This window comes from Natrix helvetica (assembly GCF_964273705.1).
Source record: "Natrix helvetica genome assembly, chromosome: 5".
In the NCBI taxonomy this organism is placed as follows: Eukaryota; Metazoa; Chordata; class Lepidosauria; order Squamata; family Natricidae; genus Natrix; species Natrix helvetica.
Genome location: NC_138551.1, coordinates 103,149,791 through 103,168,632, shown reverse-complemented (window position 1 = coordinate 103,168,632; position 18,842 = coordinate 103,149,791). Strand labels below are relative to the sequence as shown.

At 43.5% G+C, this 18,842-nt stretch overlaps 1 protein-coding gene across 1 annotated transcript in view; it reads right to left on the bottom strand.

The window, feature by feature from the left end:
• Positions 1–4,018: 4,018 nt before the first annotated feature.
• Positions 4,019–18,842, bottom strand: part of GLUD1 (glutamate dehydrogenase 1) — a 33,392-nt gene continuing 18,568 nt past the window's right edge. The window contains exons 6-13 of the mRNA XM_081956519.1: positions 15,906–16,085; positions 13,704–13,841; positions 12,446–12,583; positions 12,236–12,316; positions 10,309–10,432; positions 9,879–9,970; positions 7,884–7,946; positions 4,019–5,409 (exon numbers count right to left, since the gene is read on the bottom strand). Coding sequence (XP_081812645.1) covers positions 5,290–5,409; positions 7,884–7,946; positions 9,879–9,970; positions 10,309–10,432; positions 12,236–12,316; positions 12,446–12,583; positions 13,704–13,841; positions 15,906–16,085 — 936 coding nt within the window. The 3' untranslated portion in view covers positions 4,019–5,289. The remainder of the gene's footprint in view (positions 5,410–7,883; positions 7,947–9,878; positions 9,971–10,308; positions 10,433–12,235; positions 12,317–12,445; positions 12,584–13,703; positions 13,842–15,905; positions 16,086–18,842) is intronic.

The window sequence follows — 18,842 nt, the reverse complement described above, 5'->3', positions numbered from 1 at the left end:
AAACTCCTTTATTGTATAATTTCTTTGATAAGGAGGAGTACTTCCTCCTTTTTTCTCTTATTTTTTTTCGGAATTTGCTTAAGAATGGTAATTTCTTTATCTTTATATTTTAGTGATTCCCCCCCTTTGGGCCCCTAGCACCTCGTCCCTCATGATCCTCCTAAGAAATTTAACATGTACCTCCCTTGGAACATTATGTGTTCTAGCATATGCTGAATTAATCCTGTAAACCAGATCCATATCCCACCACAACTGTTCTTTGTCTCTCTTAATATATTCTGCTAAAATTGTACTCATAATATCCTTAAGATCTTCATTTTATGTCTCTGGTAGGTTCTGGAATCTGAGAAAAAAGGACATTCTTTCAAGTTCTATTTTTGCCATGAAATTTTCCAATTCTAAATTCCCCTTCTGGATTACCTTAACTTCCTCCCCCAATCCAGCTGCCCCCCTCCTCCAACACATTAATTCTTTTTTTGTTTTCTGTTATATGGTGTTGTACACCTCTGAGTTCTTCTTTGAGGTATGTCACCTCTTTTTTCAACTCATTTTGGCCCCTCATAATTTCCTGAAACATCTGAGTAACAGATAAGTCTTTTGAACTCTCTCCAGTCCCTTCTTGTTGTAACAATGAAGTAATTTTCGTCTGATGCATAATTGGACTGGAGGTGGCAGAAGTGGGAGCCGAGAATGACTTGCCCGTTGGTGGTGTTTTGGGCCACATTTATCTGAGTTCAGAGATGCTATAAGTCTTTTACAAAAGAAATGGCGTCAGTGGAGTGCGCAGCTGTGCCGATCCAAGGAGGCAGGCAAATCCAAAAGTGAAAAGTTAGTTCTCCATCACAGTTCCAAGGCACGGAGGCACACCAGAAAGGAGAAAATCAAATAATCAAAATCCAGGAAGACCACATAACAGGAGAGGTCCAGAGGTCCTTCAGAGGGGGTAATAATACAATGCCAGAGATTTTTCAAAGGTAGTTTCAAAAGGCAGACTTCAATTGTAAGTACAAAAACGAAGAGGGAAGGGAGCCATCTTTGCTCCTCCTTTCACGGGGAGAAGAACAAAGATTTCCATAAAGTTTTTTTTCCTTTAACAAAACAGCTCCGCAATCACCTCTTGCAGTTGTGATATAAATCTTTCTCACATAGTTAATACAGGTGACAAGTCAGCCTTTATTCTCTCTCCATTCCAATATATAGAGAGATAGTTCAAATGCCACTTTATCCGAGGGAGGTAAAGAGAAAAAGAAACCCCCCTCTAAACTTCCAGCTTCCAATAGATTGAACACGAACTTACAATAGTCTGCTGCTTATCTGTTAACGATGATTAAGATTAGGATGGATCTCTCACCATCCGCATTCCAACCGCTCCTCAATTAACTCCTTCCTCATTCAGCGAAAGGGCAGGCAGCCAAGTGCTGTTCCATGCCCCCCCTCCGCTCCCCGGCTCCTGGGGCGATGCTGGAAATACTCCCGCCGGCAGCCGCTGAATCCAGGGGGTTCCAGCAAGCCGCCCTGCGGCAGGTGGCCCCTCCGAGGCCCCCTGTGCTCCTTAAAGGAGCCCAACAGAGAGACGAAAAGCGGACAGCACGTCCGTCACCTTCAGTGACCGGAAGTGATCTCCTGATCATTGCTTTCCGTGAGTATATCCTGCAGAGTGAAAAGACTAAATGTAAAAAAAAGATGCCACAATATAAAAAAGATGTGGAGACTCTAGAAAGTGTGCAGAGAAGAGCAACAAAGAGTATTAGGGGACTGGAGGCTAAAACATATGAAGAATGGCTGCAGGAACTGGGTATGTCTAGTTTAATGAAAAGGAGGATTAGGGGAGACATGATAGCAGTGTTCCAATATCTCAGGGGCTGCCACAAAGAAGAGGGAGTCAAACTATTCTCCAAGGCACCTGAGGCTTCTTGCAATTGGTGGAAACTAATCAAGGAGAGAAGCAACCCAGAACTAAGGAGAAATTTCTTGACAGAACAATTAATCAGTGGAACAACTTGCCTTCAGAAGTTGTAAATGCCACAACACTGGAAGTTTTTAAGATGTTGTTGGATAACCATTTGTCTGAAATGGTATAGGGTTTCCTGTCCAGGCAGGGGGTTGGACTAGAAGACCTCCAAGGTCCCTTCCAACTCTCTTGTTCTCTTCTATTCTAAATCGTACAATGAAGAGCTAAGGCAATATATGCTTTGCCTATCAAAGGATTAGGGGTGACATGAAAGCTCTCTTCCAGTGTTTGAGGAGGCAGCCAGAGAGAAGAGGGGGATCAACCTATTCTCCAAAGTACTTGAGGGCAGGAGAAGAAGTAATGGGGTGGAAGATAGAGTCAACCTAGAACTAAGGAGGAATTTCCTGAGAGAACGAATGAATGAAACAGCTTGCCTTCTGGGGTTGTGGATGCTCCATCAGTGGAATTTTTCAAGAAGAGGTTTGTCAAGAGTGGAAGATCTCCTGCCTTGGGCAGGGGTTTGGCCTAGAACTGTGATGGCGAACCTATGGCACACGTGTCACAGGTGGCACGCAGAGCCATCTCTGCAGGCACGTGAGCCATAGCCCTATGTCAGCTCCAGCACGCATGCGCACACTGGCCAGCTGATTTTTGGCCTCTTCAGAGGGCCGGGGGAGGCTGTTTTCATCCTCCCCAAGCTCAAGGAAAGCCTCCGGAGCCTGGCAAGGGCGAAAAAGGGGCCTACCGGAAGTTCGGAAACAGACCATTTCTGGCTTCAGGAGGGCCTCCAGGGGAGGACGTTTTCGCCCTCCCCAGGCTCCAGGAAAGCCTCCGGAGTTTAGGGAGGGCAAAAACAGAGCTTCCGGAAGTCCCTTTTTTGCTCTCCCCAGGCTGTGGAGGCTTTCCTCAAGCTTCTGGGAGGGTGAAAATGGTCCCCCCCCCCCGGGCTCTGGAGGCTTTCCGGAGTTCGGAAATGGGTGTTTCTGGCCTCCTGAGCCTGAAGGAGGCAGTTTTCGCCCTCCCAGAGGCTTGAGGAAAGCCTCTGGAACCTGGGGAGGGCAAAAACTCCTCCCTAGCATGGGTTGGGTGGGTACCGCACGCACAAGGGGGTGGGGGGCACTGCATTGTGGATGTGATGCCTTGCACACAATTTAGGTACATGAGGACAGAAACATTTGCCATCACTGGACTAGATCTCCAAGGCCCTTCCAGCCATGATTCTATTATATCAGGAAACTAAGAGGACACTGTCTTCTCAAAGCGTCCAGTGGAGGAATCTGAACAGAGAAAACCACCAAGCTCAGAGAGTACCAAGGACCTTTATTTTAATCCTGAGCCACAAATATTCTCCTTTTATCAATTTCCATGAATGATCTCCACATCAGGGGAAGGAAACGGATTACTGTTTTCATTTTGAATTGTAAATCACCTAAAGTAACATTGTTTGAGCTGGGTAGCCATATAAGTTCATTAAAAAAAAATAAACATGAATAAAATGTCCATGTTTATCACTTCTTTTGGTGGAGCTCAAGTTGCTTCTGTCAAACAGGAAAAAAAAGGCATTCACTTTAAATACGCTTATATGTATGTATGGGACGTGGTGGCTCAGTGGCTAAGACGCTAAGGTTGTTGATCAGAAAAGTAGGCAGTTCGGTGGTTCGAATCCCTAGTGCCGCGTAACAGAGTGAGTTCCCGTTACTTGTCCCAACTTCTGCCAACCTGGCAGTTCAAAAGCATGTAAAAAATGCAAGTAGAAAAATAGGAACCACCTTTGGTGGGAAGGTAACAGCATTCCATGCGCATTCAGCTTTTAGGCATGCTGGCCACATGACTATAGAGACAGCGCCGGCTCTTCGGCTTTGAAATGGAGATGAGCACCGCCCCCTAGAGTCGGGAACAACTAGCACATATGTGCGAGGAGAACCTTACCTTGTATGGATGTAATTTCTGGGAATGACTGAAAAATTCTGGGACTGTGTCAATGGGACCTGTGTGGGAACTGGAGTCTTCTCAGCCACATCCCAACCCATCTCCACTGACGCAGAGTAGAAAACACACAGACCAGAGCATGTTTCAAAATGTCAACTTTTAATAATTGCTTTTGTTGCCATGTTATGTCATGAGTTATAAAGGAGCTAGAAAAAAAATAACCATGAATTTTCAAGAGGGGCTAGGGTGTGTTTTAAAAACAACCTAACTGATTAGGTAAATACATCTGGCACTTTATAGAATTCATCTGGACACAAGACCATGTCGAGACCCTCAAGGCAGCTATGAGAACAATCCAATCCTGATTCGAAGCTCCCCCTCTAATCATTTTTTTCAGGTTCAGCATTTTCCAGATGAATGGAGCAAAAATTGTGTCGGTGTGCCTGCCAGTGTTCTTGGTAACGATAATTTCTACGTTTTAATTGTTCAACGGACCAACGCTAATGCTAAAAGCACTTCAAAAACTAAAGTACAAGAAGAATAAAAACTTACAAAAATTCTTCAGACGTCCCAAGGTTATGCTCAAGTACATGTTATCCTTTTTAAAAAAAATAATAATAATACATAAGCTAAGTGGATATGTAGTGACAAGAAGCCGTTCTCCCATGGTCATCTGTGCATCAACGATGCTTGTTCAGCTTATAAAAAGAATTTCTGGATTTCCTCTTTTTATGCACAGCTGGACAGTGCTTAAATCAAGGTGAGGCTAAGTACATGATTTAGAGGCAGGCCTGTAGCAGGAGCTAAGTTGTTTTTTTTTAAAAAAGGAAAGAAATAACACAACAGCGACTTAAAGGGAACAAGGCTCTCCTCTAACTGTAAAAGTGGGGAAAAAAATCTAGGTTATTCCCTGAAGGTCACCCATTCAGTCCTCAGAAACGATCCAAGAGCTATTTACTCAAAAGTGCCTAAACTACAAGTATAGCGTTGCCGGAAGCCAAAGTGCTTGAACAGTTAATATTTCCTTCAGCGTTATACATTGTCAGAAGCGATGCTAAATTTGCTAATGGCGGCAAGGCACGCTTCCGTACAAGAAAAAAAGGGAACAGGTTTTAACGTCTCAAGATGAAACCTACAAAAAAAAATTCTAGGCGGTGCAGAGGAGCTGGCTATCTGTAGTCGTCTCTCTCGACATGGAACCCTAAATCCATGGTTTTCCCCTCCTCCCTCTCCCCCAATATTGCATTTTTAAAAAAAGGACTAGCTTAAACGGAAGCTATCTGAGAATCAATTCCACTACGGTGAAGTGAGAAAGGGAGTTTTTCTGTGTAAACTTCTCGTAAACCTTTTTTTTTTTCCAACGGGACTCAGAACACGGGGGTGTCAGGCTGAAGACGGGAGGAAGCCGCTTATGTGAAGGTCAGACCGGCTTCGTTGTACACTTTGAAGACTTTCTCAATCGCGTTGACATAGGCAGCTGTTCTCAGGTCCAGACCCAGGTTGTACTTCATGGCGGTACGCATGATTTGCTATGGGACATTAAAAACGGCAGAGTTAGGGACTCCCAGAGACTTTGGCTATGCCTTTTTTTAAAAAAAAAAATGCGTGGGAAACCGTTGAACAGTCATGGAGATTTTGCCTTCCTGTTTTTTTTCCTGAAAGGCTCATGGGTAATCTGCATACTGGTAAATCAAGCCTTGGAAAACAAGGCTCTTGGGAAGATTACTGGAGTCCAAATGCTATTGGCATTAGCTAAAATCCTCGTTCAGAGTAGAAGTTGAAGAATATCTAGAGCAGGGGGATCAAACGCGATTTCACTGAGGGCTGCCTCAGGGTTGTGATTGATCAGGGACCAGGCCAGGGAGCGGGGGCGTGGCCAGCTTGACAACACTTGTGTCAGGGGTGCCTGTGGTGGCCTGAGTGCTTTGCCAGCGAAAATGGGCTCCCGAGCTCCATTTTCGGCTGCAACAGCCTCTTGCAACCCTTTGCCAATGAAAACAGAGCTCGGGAGGACCGCACACAATCCTTCAGAGCTCTGTTTTCGTTGGAAGAGAATTCTGGGAGTTGAAGTCCACAAGTCTTAAAGTTCCCAAGTTTGGACACCCCTGATCTTAGAGGGTTATCCATTATGCTTTTGTTCAAAGATCTATCCATTCCACTCTATTTTTCTTTTTTTAAGGGAGGAATTCAAAGCACAGCTATAGTTGTGAAACTGCATGAAAATAAGGATGCAGTTAAGGATAATTTCCAATGGCCAACTCCAACACTGGAGATTTTTAAAGAAGAGATCTGAAATGGTAGAGCTAATTCTCGACTTACAACAGTTTAGTTTAGTCATTTGACTAAACTAACAGTAATATAGTGCCTGTTCAAAGTTACAACAGCACTGAAGTAAGTGACTTATGGAGGTTTTTCCATACTTATGACTGTTGCAGCATCCCTATGGTCATGTGATCAAAATTCAGATGTTTTGGAACTGACTCATATTTATGACGGTTGCAGTGTTAACGGGGTCATGGGATCCCCCTTTGAAACCTTCTGACAAGCAAAGTCAATGGGGGAGCCAGATTCACTTAGCAACTGTGTTACTAATTTAAGAACTGAAGCGAACCACTTAACAACTATGGCAGGAAAAGTCGTAAAAAGGGGCCAAACTCACTAAACAAATGGCTCACTTAGCAACAGAAATGTTGGGTTCAAATGTGGTCGTAACTCAAGGTAGGGGGCTGGACTAGAAGGCCTCCAAGGTCCCTTCCAACTCTATTATCCTGCTTGTCACAAGACCGCAACCAAGAGAAACCAACACTTCCTCTGGCTAAGCCGACACTTTTTAAGAATGCAATTACATACATGCTTATATTGAGCTCTTGTCTTTTCAATAAACTTCTTCATAGCCCGTTTCCCCAGTCGTGTTTCTAGGAATTCTACCTTCTCATCTCTAAATACAGAAAACCTGACTGCTAATGGCAACAACAATAATAATCAGGGCTACCCTCTGGTTTTCATTGCTAATGTGTTTTGGCCTCATCAGCGGCCTGCGGAGCTGGCAGCAGATTCGGACAGTGAGGAGGTTGGGGAGGAAGATGAGCCAGTCCTGGAGTTTGGGGAAGGCTCTGATGAGGGCTCTGTGTTGGAGGCAGAGAGAGGGCCAGGGTCACCCGACAGTTATTATTTATTTTATTTATTTCTTCGCACTTCTAGACCGCCCCCTCTCCCAAAAGGGACTCGGGGCGGTGTACAGTCCACACAGCAAATAAATCATCCACAATAAAATAATTAAATAAGTAAACAGATGAATAAGTGAATAAATATAAATATGGAGGAGGTTAAAAAAATTAAAAGAACTGTACAGCAAGAATATAAATATGACTTTAAAACCCCTAAAATCAATTAAATTTAAAACAATACCCTTAAAAACCAGTTAAAAGTATATTTCCAGGAGGTAACAGTTATAACAGTTAACAGCTGCCTTCAGAGTCGGAGATCAGTGAGGCAGATGAACAGCTGGAGCCTGTTCCCAGTGTGCGCATGCGCAGTTGCCAGACGAAGGGAACAGCTAAAGAAAAGGGGTCAACTTGGGAGTAAGGTGACAGGTGGACGATGAATGGCCTCTCCCAGAAGAAACAAAAGAGGAGCGAAAGGGGAGTGGAGTTTGCAGAAGACAATTAGTTCCCCTTAATTGGTTTGTGATTCTCCGAGACTCCTTGCCAAGTTTTTCAGATATCGGCCTGTCAGCTCTACAAGCCAGATAAGGTCTGTGACTGTAAATCCCCCCTTGAAAGATTTTGCTGGAAGTGAATGAGCAGAATTCACAGTCAATTAATAAAAGGGTTTTTTGTTGGGACAAGGAGTCTGCTTCATGCTCTTGGGAAGCCTTGGTCAGAACATAATCTTCCCGCCATAAGGCAAGCAAAATAAGGCAGGAAGAGCTGACCAATGACTCTGACATCTCAGATGACCGTCCATAGTAGCATTTAATGTTTCATAGCTGCGCAATACCTACCCGTGCGGATCGCTCCATAGTGTAAGCCAAGCCCGAATGCACAATGTCTTTTTCAGAGGCACCCTGTGTGGAAAAGAACAGCCATCACAACCCAGTCTAAAGTCACCAACCAGAGGCTGATTTGGCTTAAGGGGTCAAATTCCCCTTTCTAATGTCACTTCTATGTACTGCCTTTTCATGGAAATTGGTTAATTGAAAGAGCTGTAGTGGCCCAGTGGTTAGAATGCAAATACTGCAGGCTAACTCACTGCCAGCAGTTAGATCCTGACCAGCTCAAGGTTGACGCAGCCTTCCATCCTTCGGAGGTGGGTCAAATAAGCCCCAGATTGTTGGGGGCAAGAGGCTGTCCCTGTAAAGCACTAAGAAGAGGTATATAAGGCTAAGTGCTATTCCTATTTGAACATCAGGTCAAAAACAGGGTTAGTAGAGGTACCGTATTTTTCGGGGTGTAAGAAGCACCTTCCCCCCCCAAAAGGGTGAAAATCTGGGTGCGTCTTATACACTGAATACAGCATTTTTGGTCTTCCGAAACCCCGCCCCCTTTGCAAAAATGGACAAGCAAAGGGTTTGGGAGGCTTGCAAAGTGCTCCTGGGGGCTGGGAAGGGCTAGTTTCCCCCCCCCCCCCCCCAACCCCCAGAAGCACTCTACAAGTCTCCCAAACGCTCTGCAAGCCCCTCTTTCTTTCTTTTTTTTACAAAAAAGGCCCATTTTTGCCAAAAACAGGCCGTTTTTTGTTCATTTTTGGCACCCCCAGACCCCAGGAGCACTCTACAGGCCTCCCAAAGCTCTGCTCGCCCCCCTTTTTCTTTTGCAATAAATGAGGCATGCAGAGGGTTTGAGAGGCCTGCAGAGTGCAAAAACTTTTTTTTAAAATTTACCTCTTCAAAATCATGGTGTGTCTTAAACTCTGGTGCGTTTTATAGTCCGAAAAATTCAGGCATATACCCGCCAAGCTAAAAGAATTTAATGTGCAACGTACATATTGGATACTGGAATTAATGCACATTACTCTAACAATATTAAGTTTAGATTTCACCTGGGAAATCACCATCGTTTCTGGTTTCTAATCAGAACTCTAATACGGATAGTCCTTAACTTACAGCCATTCGTTTAGTGACTGTTCAAAGTTACAACGGCCCGGCAAAAGTGACTTATGACCGTTTTTTCACACTTGCAACCATTGCAACTTCCCCATGGTCACATGATCCAATGTTCAGATGCTAGATAACTGACTCATATTTACGACGCTTGCAGTGTCTCAGGTCACATGATTCCTTGATAAGTAAATACAATGGAGAAACCAGATTCACCTAACAAATGTTTTACTTCCTTAACACCTGTAGTGATTCACTTAATAACAGGGGCAAGGTAGATCATAAAATGGGACAAAATTCACTTAACATCTGTCTTGCTTAGCAACTGAAATTTTCGACTCAATTGTGGTCATTATTCAAGGACTACTGATCGGTCCATTTTGTGTGTGTGTGTGTGTGTGTGTGTGTGTGTGTTTTCCAGCATAACTCTGGAACGCCTCAAGCAATTTCAACCAAAGTTGGTACCCAGAAGACTTACTCTCTGGAAACAAATACTGTAGGGGTAAGACACCCCTAACACCCCTCGGGTGTGTGTTCTGTTAACATACAGCTTGTTGTGCCTTCAAATGGCTTCTACTGTACAGCGCAGTGGAGTTGCCAAGGTAACAGCTTCACAGTACTCCACAAGGGGGCTCCCTCTCATAAGGGGGAAAAGCCAACATTAGAAATTACATTTGGTCTGGACATTTCCCTCCTATAAATAAATACCCAGATAACGCTGGGTTATCAGCTAATTTATTATAAATATGAACTGAGCCAAAACTTCAGCTTTCAACAGAATTAAATGTGGCATTTTAGCTTCCTTCCTTCAGATTTCCCTGTGGGTTTTGTTGCTGCAGGGTGGAAAATTTGCTTAAGATCTACATATTAAGGTAATAAAATTTTGCAAGAGCTACTTACAGATATTCTATCCTGGAATTCTGCAGTAGGCACAACCGGAATACTTCCCCCGTGTTTCCCAAACTTTCTTTCCAAGCTCTCCTGAACCGACACTAAAAGAAAGAAAACAGCCAGTTAAAACTCCTGGCCAAGGGAACTAACTGGATGATCAAAAGACAGTTCTTCTCAGAATAGAATCAACTTCCTTTTTTAATGTGCTGCCAAGGTACATCTACTTCCACGTACAGGGAGGGGGGGGGGGAATTTCCTCTTAAATCCATTAATCTGCAAAAACATTCAGCAACACAAGGCCAAAAACCCACCAGTATTGTTTCCAACCAAAACCTGCTAAAACCATTGGGCAAAGTGTGCCCCTGAAAGCGATCAAGGAGCCCAGACATGCCCACCAGTGGGCGAAGACTGTATGATGGACAGAACCCATTACACGTACTTAGTAGATGGTAGTTTGAGTCCCTTTCGTACTTGAAGGTCAAGCGGCCGTAGCTGACGTGGTTCAGGTTCTTCAGCCATTCAAAATAAGATACAGTCACACCGCCAGCATTTAAATAAAGGTCCTGTGGAAAGAATAAGTGAGGAAATGAAAAAGAAGCAGACAAGTTAAGCCCGAAGGAGGGGTCAAATGCATCATCAGTCTCGAGTCCCTTGGCACCAAGAGATAGAAGTCCAGCCCACCTTGATTCTTAATACGTTGACTCTTATCTACCAATTTGCCTTGGCCGCTAGTAGTTCAGATTCTTGTAGAGAGCCTCAGCTTGAAATAAACCTATATATTCATTTCAACCGCCTGGATTCCTGATTTTACAGTCATCGACTTAACAAGTGAAATGACAACTACAATTAAACACTTATTAACAGGTAGATCAAATTCATGTTTGGCTCCAGGTGAGATCAAGGAGCTAAATGAAGAGCAAAGAATTCAAAAGGAAAAGAATTCACTGTTGATAGAATCTCAGGCGTGCCTGTGTTTGATGTTTATTTTTATACTTCTTTCGTTGTATGCCACGCAGTCGCTTCTTGTGAGATGGGTACATGACTAAGTAAATAAAATTCAAGGCACTGAAAAAGGGTAAGGAGGGTTCACTCGGCAAAGAGTAGCAGAAAAGAATAAGTAACCTGGGTGGATAAAAATCAGTGATTTTTAAAAAAAATTAAATTGGATTTAAATCAAATTTATTTTAATAAAATGCTTTTAGAGTAAAAATCTATCTAAAGATAGTTTTCTATTCAAGATACATTAATAATTTGGTTTATTCAGCATGAAACGGAGCTGAGTTATGTAGCATGAGGCTGCATATTCTGCAATATTGGTGAGTCAACAGCGGGTCAGAGGAGGAGCCGCTGCAGGACAGAGATGACAGCTGCTCTTTGAACATTACGATTTAAATCGAGTTGATTTAAATCAAGCCTTTTTACTAGTGATTTAAATCGTGATTTAAAATGACTTGATTTAAATCAAATCCACCCTGTAACTGCCTTCGCATCCTGTTCAGCAACCCAGGAACCAGTTCTGTGGTTTCAGGGAATGCATTTTTACTCCCACCCAATTGGCTGGATTAATAACTTGCCTGCATCCCTGGCTCTGAGACAGCATTCAGGATGTAGTCCTCAACAACGAGGAAGTCTCTCAGAAACAGTTTCCTCCTCTGTGTTTAATATCTTGAAGTCTCCTCAGGTTAAAGAGCCCCCCATCAACTTGGTTAGCCAACTAACCCTGAACGCTTCTGGGAAACACGGGATGGAATTATCAGGAATCAAGATGAAGGTTGGGCCCCATCCACTACCTGAGTAGCTGAGGAATTTTGGGGGAGTCAACCAAGCAAGGGGATCATGAAGATCCAAATGTCCTATCTCTGTTTTATGGGGGCTGATGAAGGCTGAGGACAACTCAGTCCTGCTTCTAAACTAAGCCATGGGCAAAGAGGAAAAGTGGGGTGAGTTTAACAGAACTTCCTTCCTTGTAGACAAAGATCAAAGACTTGCTAGGCTTGCAAGGGTCCTCCCACCTTGGCAACTTTATGGCTTGTGGACTTCAACACCCAGAATTCCTCAGCCAGGAAGTCCACAGGTTGTAAAGTTACCAAGGTGGGAGAGCTAGGATATGATTGAGGATGAAACAAAAACACAATTTTTTTTGTATCCAACCCAGCCAAAGGCAGACAGCCTTCATAATCTAATTTGCTACCAGTAGAGCTATTTGCCAGTTACATTCCTGGAAACAGATTAAAATCCATTCTGTCTATTTCAGAAAAGTCCTGCCGAATGGTTACGTTTTTTTAAAAATATTCAGAAGTTATCTCCATCAATCAACTTAGCATTGTTTTTCCACACAAGACAACAACTATCAAAAAGAACCTTACTGGAATAACCATGATGTTCCGTTCCAAGAATATCTTATCGGCTTCGGGGGTCGTGGGTCCATTAGCACCTTCAGCAATGATCTGGAAAGAACATCAGAGCATCACTGTTAAGCCCAGGAAATCTTTTAATGGCAGCAGCGATAAGAGCTGGTGGAGAACAAAGTCTCAGCTGGAAGAACTGAGAAAGCTCAGACAACCCATCCATCTTACTTTCGCTCTGACGTTGTGAGCGTTGGCTTTTGTCAACTGTTTTTCGCTGGCTGCTGGGATGAGGATGTCACAATCAGCTTCAAGAATGTGGCAGTCAAGAGCCTGAGCTTTTGGATAGGTGAGAATGGATCCGTGTTGCTGTTGAGAGAATGATGGAAATGACAACAGTTTAGTCAGTGACTTAACAGAACAGAGTAACAGAGTTGGAAGGGACCTTGGAGGTCTTCTAATCCAACCTCCTGCTCAAGCAGAAGACCCTGTACCATTTCAGACAAGTAGTTGCCCAATCTCTTCTTGAAAGCCTCCAGTGATGAAGCTCCCACAACATCTGAAGGAAAGCCGTTCCACTGGTTAATTCTCCTCACTAACAGGAAATTTCTCTTTAGTTCTAGGTTGGTTCTCTTGAACTAATGAGATGCATGGAAGAAAAAACGGGGCACACAGAGGTGGTGATAGGTGGTGGCGGCAATGTTGGAGATGGGTGGTGATCCCTGCAGCCTGGAACAGCTGACTGGTGATATTTCAGGAGGCCGATCCAACCACCAATCAGCTGCCAGTGCTAACTCAGGCTGTGCTGAAGCTGACCAGACTGTTTGCTGCAAGGAGGCAAATTGCTGGGAGGCAGAGGCCGAAGGATGGCCGGCGGCGGGGTGGCAGGGCTTCTGCAATATTTGCTCTATAAGACGCACAGACATTTCCACCCACTGGGGTGGGTGGGGGGGTGCGTCTTATAGTCCAAAACATACAGTATCATCGTATGTATGTATGTATGTATGTATGTATGTATGTATGTATGTATGTATGTATGTATGTATGTGTTACAACCCCTGGTATGCCCAAATATGGGAGGGAGCTCACTACTCCCCCTTTCTGTCCTTCGGCTCATTACAGAGGACCATCCAGGCAGAAAACCATATTTTAATTTTTAATGTTGCCTTTTTATATTTGTGTTGTGTATATTTATTAGCACAAATACAACACACACACACAGACACATATATTCTATTTTGGTTAGCTTCCCCATTTTTGTGTGTGTGTGCTCCTCCTCATTAATCAACATTCCTACTTGAGTTTCGTCCTCTTGATAGTTTTTAAAGACCTAAAGTTTGAGTGCCCCACTCAAGCAAATCTGATAACTTCTTTCCAACCTGAAGCCTTTGTTTTGTTTACCATAAAGGCTTCTAATACAGTAACAGAATGACCAAGCTTCATAGCCAGCGCAACAGGACAATAGACAATGGCAAACCATTTTGCATACCAGTTTGTAATCTTCCAACTCCTTTGGGTCAAGTCCATCAGGATTCCAGATAGCACCATCTTTTTCTCCAATAGCTACACATTTTGCTCCATAGCGATGAAGGTATCTCATAGAATGCAAACCTACATTGCCAAACCCCTATTTAAAAAAAAAGTGAAAAGTTTTTAATTACCCTCCCTTGAACCTCTATTTTTCTTGAAGTAGCTTCATGAAGCACAACACCTTTCTAAAGAGTCCTTGTAGTGCAATGGTTAGAATGCAGAATTGCAGGCTCACTCTGCCCACTGCCAGGAGTTCGATCCTGACTGGCTCAAGGTTGACCCATCCTTCCGAGGTGGGTAAAATGAGGATCCAGATTGTTGGGGGCAATAGGCTGACTCCGTAAACTGCTTAGAGAGGGCTGTAAAAGCACTGTGAAGTGGTATATAAGTCTAAGTGCTATTGCTAAAGGCAAGAAAAGCTTTAGAATCAAAGCCACTTTATTCATGGGCATTCGTAGGTGGACAGCTGGTACAATGACTGGACTGACATGACAAAAATGCCATTTACATGTTACTTATATATAATAATCATTTGACTGAAGTTCACTATGCATTTAACGTGAGAGAAATATTCTTCCAATATTTTATTTTTATTCAAAAATCAAAGCTTGACTCTTAATGACAAGGATATATAGCGATACTGTACATCCTTGCTATTTTCTTGGCTTGATATGCCAATAATTTATCATTGCCGCCTCCCGAAATGCACTTTTCCTCTTGTGACTTTCTGACAGATGGCAGTCCAATTTCCTCTTGAAAGTTTCCAATGATGAAGCCCCCACAGCTTCCAAAGGCAACTTCTGTTTCATTGGTTGAAGTTTCTGTCAGAAAGTTCATTATCTGGCCTTCAGGTGCTTTGGGAAATAGCTTGACCCCCCTTCCTCTCTGTGGCAGCCCCTTGAATATTGGAAAACTTCTATCCTGTCTCCCCTGGTCCTTCTCTTCTCTAGACTAGCCATGCCCAGTTCCTGAAACTGTTCTTCATATGTTTTAGTCTCCAGTCCCCTAATCATCCTGGTTGCTCTTCTCTGCACTTTTTCTAGCGTCTCAACATCTTTTTTTAGTGTGACAACCAAAACTGGATGCAGTACTCTAGGTGTGATCTTAGTGGGGCTTTATAGAGTGGTATTAGTATCTCACTTGATTTGATTGTTTCTCTCTGTTAATGCAATTTAGGATTGCATTGGCTTTTTGGGCTGTGGCTGCACACTGCTGGCTCATATTTAGCTGGTTGTCCACTAAGACTCCAAGATCCCTCTCACAGTCACTGCTATTAAGCCTGGTTTCTCCCAGTTTATATGTCTACCTTTTCCTGCCTGAATGTAAGACTTTACTTTTCTCTACATTGAGTTTCATTTTGTTAAATAGGGCCCAGGGTCCAAGTCTGTCAAGATCCATCTGGAACTTGAGCCTATCTTCTAGGGCCGGGATGGCGAACCTGTGGCACACGTAGCCATTTGTCAGGACACGCGAGGCATTGCCCTATCAGCTGGCGAGTGTGCATGTGTGGGCTGGCCAGCTGAATTCAGCCTTTTTTAAAGCTATTTTTCGCCCTCCCCAGGCTCCAGAGGCTTTATAGGAGGCTGGGGAAGGCGAAAAGAGCCTCCCCTCCCCCTCCCCCTCGGAGGCTTCAGGAGCTTCCCTGAAGCCTCCGGAGTGCAAAAAAGGGCCATGGGCAAACCGGATGTTCGGGAACGGACTTCCGGTTTGCTCGTAGGGCCAGTTTAAGCCCTCCGGAGGCTTCAGGGACCTTCTCGGGAGGGGGGGGGGGAGAGAGGCTGTTTTTGTCGTCCCCAGCCTCCTATAAAGCCTCTGGAGCCTGGGGAGGGCAAGAAAAACATGCAAAAAATGGGGGGGGGAGTGCCTCTCATGCATGCATGCACACTGGGGGGGGGTCGCGTGTTGCATTATGGGTGCAGAATGCCTGCGCATGACCCCCCTGCACTCCTCCCCCCTTATGGCACGAGTGCCAAAAAAGGTTCGTCATCGCTGTTTTAGAGTGTTGGTTATTCCTGCCAGCTTAGTATCATCTGCAAATTTGGTAACTTCCCCTTCTATTCCCTTATCTAAGTTGTTTATGAAGGCCATCTCAAGGCAATCTAAGTCTTAAGGCATCATTGCTCCCTTTCCTCCCCCATGTGACTCTTGTAAATCCACTAACCTGGATGGCAAAAGTTTTATCTCCAAATCCTGGAGTCATTCCCAAGAGGCTCATGTACGACGCTTCATTGATGAAGTTCTCGATCCCGTGAAAGACGCCACGGCCCGTGGCAGAGATGCGGCCGTGGATGCCACCCTGGCTGATGGGTTTCCCCGTCACACAGGCATGGGCATTGATGTCCTGCAAAAGAAAGAAGGACGTTCAGGTGGAATGGGATGGGCAGATATTTTCAAAACATCTACTGTCAGATCTGCCAGGTTCGGCTTGGCGCCTCACAGGGATCCTGCCATCAAAGGCTACAGGGGGAGGGAGAGGATAGAGGGGCAATAAAGCCGTATGTGACGGGAAATAGGGAGGGAATGACAGGTGATAAAGCTCGGAATCAGTTTGTACCCGCATTCAAGGCAAGGCACCCTCAGAAAGAATGTAGATTACTCTGAAACAGCTCAGCTTTCTCAAAACATTTCGGGGGAGTTCTGATTGGCTGAAGATGGGCTGGTAACGGGGCGGGGGGGGGGAGGGAGAGCTGGGATAAGGGGAAGCTTTTCTGTATCTTTTGAATGTGGAAAACTCAGATCCACCCCGACTTTACTGCCCCCAACAAATTTTATAAAAAGAACCTTTCACTTCAACCAAGTGGAGTCGAGAGTCTTTCTTTCCTAAGGGATCAGATTGGGGCAGATCTGACGTCTACCCTGGCACGTGTTAATGACTCCTCTGCTGACTTTTATCTTTACTGGATTTCGATATCCAAGAACGAATTTACATCACAGTCCATGCGAGGAGTTACTTTCTACACTGCGTCATCAGACTTAGGACAAAGCAAAAGATGAAAAAGTCCTCCAGGTTTTGTGAAATCATTTCTTCTCCCGGTTTTGCTGACGTGATTTTTCAGAACAGTGGGCATTACTTCACTTCACCCTTGCTGGAACCAACTCCAAATGTAGCTGGGTTATTTCTACTTTCGCATGTGTTGGCATTCTTGAAAGAACTGTGAATTACAAATCACTAGAAATGCGAAGTTACTCCCAGAAATGGAAATTTGGGGTCTGTTTAATTCTATCTCATGATCCAACTTTACACACTGTCACAATTACCAAGCCATATTCGGATTTAGGAGTTGTGGGGTCACATATTGTGCCACTGCCTCTAATGCAGCAAAATGGAGAGTCCATTTGCAACTTTACCAATGTTCTCTGAATTTCTGAGATGGACCAGATGGGCTGAAATTTGGGAATCTATTATATAAAAACAGCCAGCTGCAAACTCCTCCTCCCTCCCCCTTCAGTAATGGATCACAGTAGGGCCCTTAGAAAGAAAATAGAAACATCTCGGCTCTACAGTAGAAAGGCATAAATTGCTTCTTAATGAGGAACAGTATAAAAGTTGCTCAAATCCCGTCTCAAGAAGGCTTGCAAAAGAGAGCCCTTGAAAATTGTGCTTAGAAACAACTTTTTTCATGTTTTGGCAGCTGCCAAAAAGATCGACACAGAACGTTCCAAATTTATCTCCTATTGTATTTGCTTTACATTTTATTTTGTTCTTCTTTCGCTTACATTTGATGGGAATTCTTTCAAAATGTAAATGTTCTTCCTTCTTGTCTTGTGTTTTGAAACATCTGATTCACTGCTTCCACTTATTATTTTCTTTTGGCTGATGAGTCAGAATAGTACAAAATGAAGCTCTTGCTTCGTTTGTAGAAAGTGCAAAATGCTAATGTCATAGTTCCCACATTATGCACCGTAAAACACTATGGGGCATTCTGCTCAGCCGCGTTGAGCTTTGCAATTTGAGGCTTACCCAAAGAGAAGAGATTGCAGGGCCTAAGCAGTGGGGAACAGATGCCGAAATTTTATCTACGTGAAATAGAAGCCTCTGTGCCCCATTCAGGCTCTGGCATACTACATTTTGATGGTAAATGTTGCATCTACAATTCATCAGTTTCTGTGCCAATCTTAATTTATTTATTTAGCTCCTTGGAATAGCAATGAAACAACAAAACTGTTTATCTAACCTTAAATTAGAATTTAGAATAAGAGAGTTGGAAGGGAACTTGAAGGTGTTCTAATCCAACCCCCTGCTTAGGCAGGAAACCCTACACCACTTCAGACAAATGGTTATCCAACATCTTAAAAATGTGCAGTGTTGGAGCATTCACAACTTCTGGAGGCAAGCTGTTCCACTGATTAATTCTTCTGTCAGGAAATTTCTCCTCAGTTCTAGGTTGCTTTTCTCCTTGATTAGTTTCCACCCATTGCTTCTTTTTTCTACACACAGGTGCTTTGGAGAATAGTTTGACTCCCTCTTCTTTGGGGCAGCCCCTGAGATATCAGAATACTGCTATCATGCCACCCCTAGTCCTTATTTTCATCTAATAAGCTTTCAATCAGAATCCCAAATATGCTTTTTCAAAAGGCCAAGTTGATTTTCTTTGTTTTGCCTTGAAGATGTTTTGCTTCTCGTCCAAGAATTTTCTTCAATTCTGACTGAATCAAGAAGCTTCTTCAGCTTGACTGAATCAGAATTCAGTCAGAACTGAAGAAGCTTCTTGGATGAGAAACAAAACAACTTCAAGGAAAAACAAAGAAAGTCCACTTGCCTTTTGAAAAAGCACCTTTGGGACAACCATGACCTGGATGATTAAGAATCTCCATTGACTTTCAATCAGAACATCCTATAAACCACATATTTTTTAAAATCAATTCTTGTCTATTAGTAGCTTTTGAGTGTCACAAAAATCTTTGAAAAAGCAGACAAGGTCTCACACTTCAAATAAAGAAGCATTTTATCATACACAGCTAATCCGTACCAAAAAAAGAGAAACCACTGGCTTTTAAATTCACAAACTGCACCAGTCACATGAGCAATAAATTAATTCCTTTAGGAACAAACTATGGATTATATTCCCAATTATGATATAAAATAAGGAGTTTTCAG